The sequence below is a fragment of the Parasteatoda tepidariorum genome, chromosome 3 (assembly GCF_982258835.1).
Source record: "Parasteatoda tepidariorum strain Cologne lab strain chromosome 3, Ptep-v5.0, whole genome shotgun sequence".
NCBI lineage: Eukaryota > Metazoa > Arthropoda > Arachnida > Araneae > Theridiidae > Parasteatoda > Parasteatoda tepidariorum.
The window spans coordinates 17821029-17828413 of record NC_141757.1 but is presented as its reverse complement, the minus strand read 5'-3'; the positions used below and the strand labels follow the sequence as shown (position 1 = coordinate 17828413).

The 7385-nt window shown below is 34.5% G+C and overlaps 1 protein-coding gene across 1 annotated transcript; it reads right to left on the bottom strand.

Moving 5' to 3' along the window:
• On the bottom strand, positions 1-5204 carry LOC147813208 (uncharacterized). The gene is made up of 2 exons (XM_087158895.1): positions 3708-5204; positions 1-2382 (listed from the first exon to the last, which is right to left on the bottom strand). Exon 2 carries the CDS (start codon positions 1720-1722, stop codon positions 1117-1119), a length of 606 nt encoding a protein of 201 aa, XP_087015021.1. The 5' UTR covers positions 1723-2382; positions 3708-5204; the 3' UTR covers positions 1-1116.
• Positions 5205-7385: the final 2181 nt, after the last annotated feature.

Below are 7385 nucleotides of genomic sequence, written 5' to 3'. Positions count from 1 at the left end.
GGATGACGATTCTAAAACTTAACATAAATTTATTGAAACGTAACAAGTTTCTGCGACTGCTCGCTGACGGGATACTCTCTGGAATGAATATAAAAATCCTTAATCCCGGCCTCTCAGGGTAGGCTGAAGAGGCACAATTTGGGGGTTTGATCTAAAAATAGATTTTCTAGAAGGGAATCGCTACAATCTCATAACTCGCTCGCTTCATCTTTCCGCTAGCGGTATACGTATTAACTGCAAAAAACAGGCCTTCCTCCTCACACATACATTTTTGCCGAACGCCCGGTTTACTGTAATATCAATTGGGTTGCAATTTTTTTGCCAACCACCCAGGGATAATGGCTATTTGAGTTGACATTTTATCAATTTTTTTTAATTGTTTCCACTCTATGGGCAGTCAGGGAGTCCATGATAAGTAGAGACTTTGGTGAAAAAAAGGAGCCCTTTCGGCTTCTATAGACAACGTCTAACCACTCCAACCTTTCATTCATCCACCCCTTTTCGTTTGCATAAGCAGCTATTCCGTTAGGGAAATATCCCTTTGGAATCGTTTTTCCTTTGAAGATAACTAAGGGTTTCAGTTTCTCCCCGCTGACTGAGCAGGCCAACACACAGGTGAAGCTTTTTTTCTCGCCTATCTTGCTCACAGTGCGTGAAGGGGGACAATCAAATGTAAGGGGCACTTTATCCATGGGCGTAATAAATGTCAAAACACTAAAATAAATTTCTCTTAAGTTGATTAAATAGAGCACGAATTATCAAATCATTTTTTAAAGTAGCGAATAGCTGATGTTTTTATATTTTTATATAAATATTGTTATGACAATGAATAATTCACAAAGTATAAAAGTATACTTTCTCACTTTAATAATTTCATTTTGAAAATTGATAATGCCACAAACGATTGTTAAAATGGGATCAAAAAAACTGTACCAAGTTATGATCAATGCATGTATATTTGGATAAAATATGAAAATTCCTCAGTCTATTTACAACTCTTTCTACATGTACTCAGACTGCAGCAACCCGCCTTGTGGAATTTTAACTTCCTCCGCAGACATTGGATGATTTTCTGACATAGAAGGAGGACGAATAAGTTCACAACCTTAATAACATTTAAAATTGAACATTTATTACTTTTAGACATAAAATCAATGAGGAATTTTTCCTCGTATTGAATTCCTGAACACTTAAAAGATTTTTTTTGGCACTGATTTTATCATTAATGTTTTCAGTATAGTCATTATCAACTGTTTCTTCTGTATCACTTATGTAGTTTTCTTCACATTCCTTTACTTTTGGCGTTGGACCACAAGCATTTCTGATGCATCCAAATTCTGAAGTTACAACACTACGAGTATTTGTAGCCAGGCTTCGATAAGCAGCTTTCAAATTTACCTGGCAAGCTTTATCAAAATAACTTGCTATGTCTTCTGTTGTGATTAATTCTGTTTCGCTTGTAGGACATAAGACTGAACCTGTATTATCTGTTTCTACGTTAGCATCTGTAGTTGATAGTTCAAATTTTTCCACTTGCTCTTGCACTGTATTCTTTCGTTTCCTCTTAACAGCTCTTTCAGTAGATGCTGACAATACTGGTGCAGAAGATTTATTCATCTGGCATGCAAATATCTGGTTGTTCGAAAAGTAATTTCGTTTTTCCAACAGAGGATTTAATTGTATTTTTTCAAACCCAACATCACATTTAATCCGCATTATCATTATATGTTTTGAGAGCTGATATAGTAATGCTTGTGTGTGAAAAAGTTCAATTAATTCTACTCAGTAGTTTTTGGTTGGTGCCCTATTAAATATGGAGAGCAACAAGCAGCGTTTTCGTCATTTTTTATCATAGAAAAGATAAAAATGCTGTTCATGTCAGGAAGAAATTAACCGATGTGTATGGAGAAGATGTGTTGACAGTACGCCAGTGCCAGAACTAGTTTGCAAAATTTCGATCCGGCAATTTTGATGTCGAAGATGCACCACTTTCTGGAAGGCCGGTTGAAGCTGATAAAGGCATTAGTTTATGCAAACCGGCGATAAACACACGTGAGATTCAGTGAGAGGTTAAATTTATCGAATTCAACTGCTTATGGCCACTTGAAAGTCCTGGGTTTAACATCGAAGCTCGATATATGGGTTATCAAACAGCCCAAGAACTTTACGGAGGATTTACCCAATACATATTTATCAGGGTTTAGCTTAAGCCCAAAGTCCCGTAAGCGTGAAAATATTTTGTGTGCTCTTAGTGTGCTTCATCTGAAGTAGAAGCTATGAATATGTCAACAAAATAAGGGGTGCAAAAGTCAAACGGAGCTAATACTTGATGAATAAATCTTTGAAAAGTCTAACCTGTATTTCGGAGTCCGAACGGCATTGCTGTATGGGTCATTCTCACGAAAACTGTCATTTTTCAGTTCATAAAATCCCAAAAAAGTAAAGTGAATAAAAAGCTCTGAAACTTTCTATATTAATAGAAATATGTAATGGCATTATAAAGAAAGTATGTATCCTATAAATTATACTTAATATTTAAATTAATTAATTTTTTAAATAATTAATTTATAATTATAAATTTATAATAATTAATAATTAATTAATTAATTTAATAAATAAATTAATTAGTTTAATAAATCAATTTATTAATTTATTAATTTATTTTTCAAATTAATTAATAAGTAAATTAATTATTTTCACTATTTAAAAAGTGAAGGACTGACACTAATAGTGAGGGAATGATATTTTATTTTAATACATGTTTTTATCTAAGTTACATCTACCTAAAGTTTGAAAATGATAACATACTTAGTATATCTAATATTTATTATAATTTAGTCTTATATATTTAATAGTTTTTACAGGTTTGGGAAATAAAATTGGCTGGCACGATTGAACAAAAAAAAATTTAATAATATACTCATCTTGAATCATTCCCTCACTTCAGCGTCATTCCCTCACTTTATACACTAGTGAGGGAATGACGAATTCAATAAAATTTAAAAATAACAGTTAGGCTTTATTAATTTCTGAAGTCAATCACATACAATTATATTCATACAAGAAAGCAACATATAATTATCCACTTTCTCAATGAAGTTGTATTTTATTTTACTCTAAAAAACGACATGAGGGAATGACAAATGTAAAAAATTTTACCTGGTTTGATTCATTCAAATTTATTCCACAGCAAAGCTTCTTTAAGTTAAAGATGGAAACATACTGCAATTTTGTTCTATGATGCCAGTTGTTAACTTCTGAAGTTTCTATTAAAATATTTTTATTCTAAGATGATTGCAGGTGATAAGAACATTGTTGTGAGGGAATGACGCGAAACACTGGGGACAAAGTTTAAAATAGTGCTGTGTTAATATTTTTATCAGAAATTAAATTTAAAATTTATTTTCTGAATTCTATATTTCAATATTCTCAAATAAAAAACACAAATTTGTAAAAAAAAAAAAATTATTTCAGAAACAATTTTTTTCTTTTTTTAAATCAGCAGTGGGGACAAGTGAGGGAATGACATATTGGTATATTTTTATTACCTAAAATTAATAAAAAATAAAAATTGATAATTTTATTTTTATTCTTTTTTTAGCTTGCATTCTGAAGGACACTTTCCCTGAAAAATTTTTTTTCGTAAGTTGTAAAACAAACATAAAATATACTGGGGACATGAAAATGACTGTTTTTGTGAGAATGACCCGTATATTCAAGGAGACCAAAAGGTGTATATCTGCGGGATAGATTGCAATTTGATGGTGAGCTCGGGGAAGGTTCAGGGATGAAAATACCTTTTCTCCAAAAAGATTTTGGGTGCTGCCCTGGATGTGAGGGACATGGTAGCGATCAGGAACAATAGTTGAATTTAGACGACGGTAATCGCCGCACGGTCGATAATCACCGTTTGATTTCTTTAACATGGAGAGGACTAACCCAAAGACTTTTCGACGACCGAAGAATACCTTTGAGAAATCAGGTATTCGAACTCTTTCCGGACACCGTTTAAAATGTTAGGTGCCAGACGACGAGGTTTCGAAAAAACTGGCGGGCCTTTAGTCTCAATGTGATGATATGTATTTTGTTTGGGAGGTCAACATTAATATTTTGTGATGGATTAATTAACTCTGGATACTGGCGCAAGATATCGTCTCATTTTGAATCGCCCAAAAGAACTGAAATATTTGTGAAATGTGGAGAATCCGAAGGCAAATGTCCACGAAAAGACAACTTTGTTTCGGCATCAACCAAACAATTACTTTTAGCATCAACCAATAGATTGAATTTTTTTATAAAATCAACGCCTACAATAGGCTGATTGACGTCAGCAATGATGAACGACCATGTAAAATTGCGACCCAAATTTAGATCTAATTTTAACAATTTAGTGCCATACGTTTTTATGACTGTTCCGTTGGCAGCATACAATGTCAATGTTTCGCGACGCTGACGTCTGCACCAGTATCAATCAGAAATTTAAATTTAGAAGAAGGAGGATCGGCCAAGAGAATTCGATTTATGAGGCGGTCGACTGTGTGGCCATTACACGATCGCCTATCTAGTTTGCTGAAAAATTACACGGCTGGGTACACTTTTTGGCATTAGCAGGATCTTTAAATTTTTGAAAACGGGTTCTAGAGCTGCTACGTTTGCGAAAATGACTTGGAGCTGGGCTACGCGATCTTCTCACAAAAGCATTTAACTAAATAACTTGCTGTGTCAATTGAGCAACTTGTTGATCTAATCGAGAGGTGTGGGAATCAGAGGTAGCGGCGGATAGTATTCATCATTATGTTCACGTAAAAAAAGTTTTCTTTTTCAGCAAAAAAAGCAACAAAACGATATTTAATAAAGTTGTTCTTACCAGTTGGCACCGCGTCAAAAAATTGAGCAAATAATTAACAGCAAAAAAACATTTATATGGATAAAAAAAAACTTAAAACTTGCATTGTGAGGGTGGGATTTAGAGAGAAAAAGGTTGGATAATCTCAAATTTTAGAAAAGTAAATTATTCTTCTATTACAAAAAAAAAAATAATTCAACCATATCTAGCGGAAGAATTAACGCTGCGACTGATCACATAAATCCGTAAAACAATGTAATAAGAAAAATAAAATGAAAAATTTTACACTAAAAATTTATTTAAAAATAAAAAGATTTAACAATTCATAACAGTTAACAATTTCAAAAAAAATATAAAACAATGCATTCAAAATCCTTCAGAGTCACTTTCATCGCTATCAGAGTTAAAAAGGTTCAATATTTCATCATTTGCCATGTAATCCAAATGTAAGGGGCACTCATCCTCTGAGAGGAATCTAGTTGGAGGCGCGATATAGCCAAGACTGGCTCTTGCGCCAAACAACCAAACCCATCTGAGAGGAATCCTCATCATAGTCATTGCTGTCGGAGTCATCCTAGCTGAGCTCAATGATTCCGGCTTTCGCAAATGCCCGAGTGATTGTTTTTGCGGGTACCGTACCCCAAGAGTCTACTACCCACTTTGTGATCATATTTTAGAGGTTTCAAAGTGTAGATTAATTTCCTCTAATTACTAATTATGTTATGAGGACTCCAATGTGTGAAAAGAGCAAGGATGACGATTTTAAAACTTAACATAAATTTATTGAAACGTAACAAGTTTGTGCGACTGCTCGCTGACGGGATACTCTCTGGAATGAATATAGAAATCCTTAATCCCGACCTCTCAGGGTAGGCTGAAGAGGCACAATTTGGGGGTTTGATCTAAAAATAGATTTTCTAGAAGGGAATCGCTACAATCTCATAACTCGCTCGCTTCATCTTTCCGCTAGCGGTAGACGTATTAACTGCAAAAAACAGGCCTACCTCTTCACACATACATTTTTGCCGAACGCCCGGTTTACTGTAATATCAATTGGGTTGCAATTTTTTTGCCAACCACCCAGGGATAATGGCTATTTGAGTTGACATTTTATCAATTTTTTTTAAAAAATTGTTTTCACAATGTTTTCATAATAAGTAGACTTTGGAGAAAAAAAGGAGCCCTTTCGGTTTCTATAGACAGCGTCTAACCACTCCAACATCATACTTTCATTCATCCACCCCTTTTCGTTTGCATAAACAGCGATTTCCTTAGGGAAGTTGCTCTTTGGAATTGTTTTTCTTTTGAAGATAACGAGGGGTTTCAGTTTCTCTCCGCTGGCTGAGCAGGCCAACATACAGGTGAAGCTTTATTTTTCGTATCTTGTCGTTTCAATGGAAACAGTTTTCTCTCCCGTTTTGCTCACAGTGCGTGAAGGGGGACAATCCAATGTAAGGGGGCACTTCATCCATGTTCATGTATTGATTATTAGTGAGGTTAGATCCCCTGACAATATCACACATTTGGAATCACACAGGTGAAGCTTGATTTTTCGTTTCCTGTCATTTCAATTGAAACAGTTTTCTCGCCTATTTTACTCACAGTGCGTGAAGGGGGACAATCAAATGTAAGGGGCACTTCATCCATGTTTATCAATTGATTATTAGTGAGATTAGACCCCCCTCACAATAATTTGCACAAAATCAACGAAGTTCTTTATTTTTAGTTCCCAGTCAACTGGTAAAGATTGCCCTACTGTTGTTCTCGCTCTTATTGGTAATTTTCGGCTCTTCATAAAGCAAAAACACCATGATGGGCAGGCAGAAAATGTGGAGATACCAAGATTTTGTGCAATTAATTTTGCACGCAGCCCTCTCCTAACGGTCGAAACCGCGTGCCCTTTTATCTCTTTCACTTAGCACCCATTCCTCCAGTTTGTGTTCTAGTTCTGGATACTTAGTAATTCCGCTTCTCCTGGCTCTTTTATTTCTAGGCATTTTTTTTCTTTTGGGAGTACAAATTAGTTTGGTTCGTTTTTTTTTTTTGAGTGGTCGCAAATGCATTTATTTCTGAACAAAATGAATGAACAGATTAATCAAAGTATTGTCCATCGCTGGCTACTACTTTTTCCCACCTCGAATTTCATCTCGAAAAAATGCGTCGTCTTTTGAGGCCATCCGAGTTAGTAGCCAATTTTCGATTTCTGATAAAATGTTCATAATTTCTCTTATGAATTTATCATTGAAAATTTTAAAAGAGCAATTTTGCTTTGAAATTCTACTACCGTATTTTCAGTTTAAAACGCCGCACATCGATGAAAATGAAATTTTTTTTAAAAAAGTTATCATAAGCGCTGCAGAGACGCTACACCGCGTTTATCAGCATCCTTAAAGAAGAGACCTTTAAATTACAATTTAGAATATCTGTATAATAAAAAAAATTTATACATTTCATAAAGTTAAGTTTTGATTTCTAAACGATTAAAAAATAAATAAAAGCCGTTAATAGGTCCGCTCACTTACGGCCGTAGACTGACTGT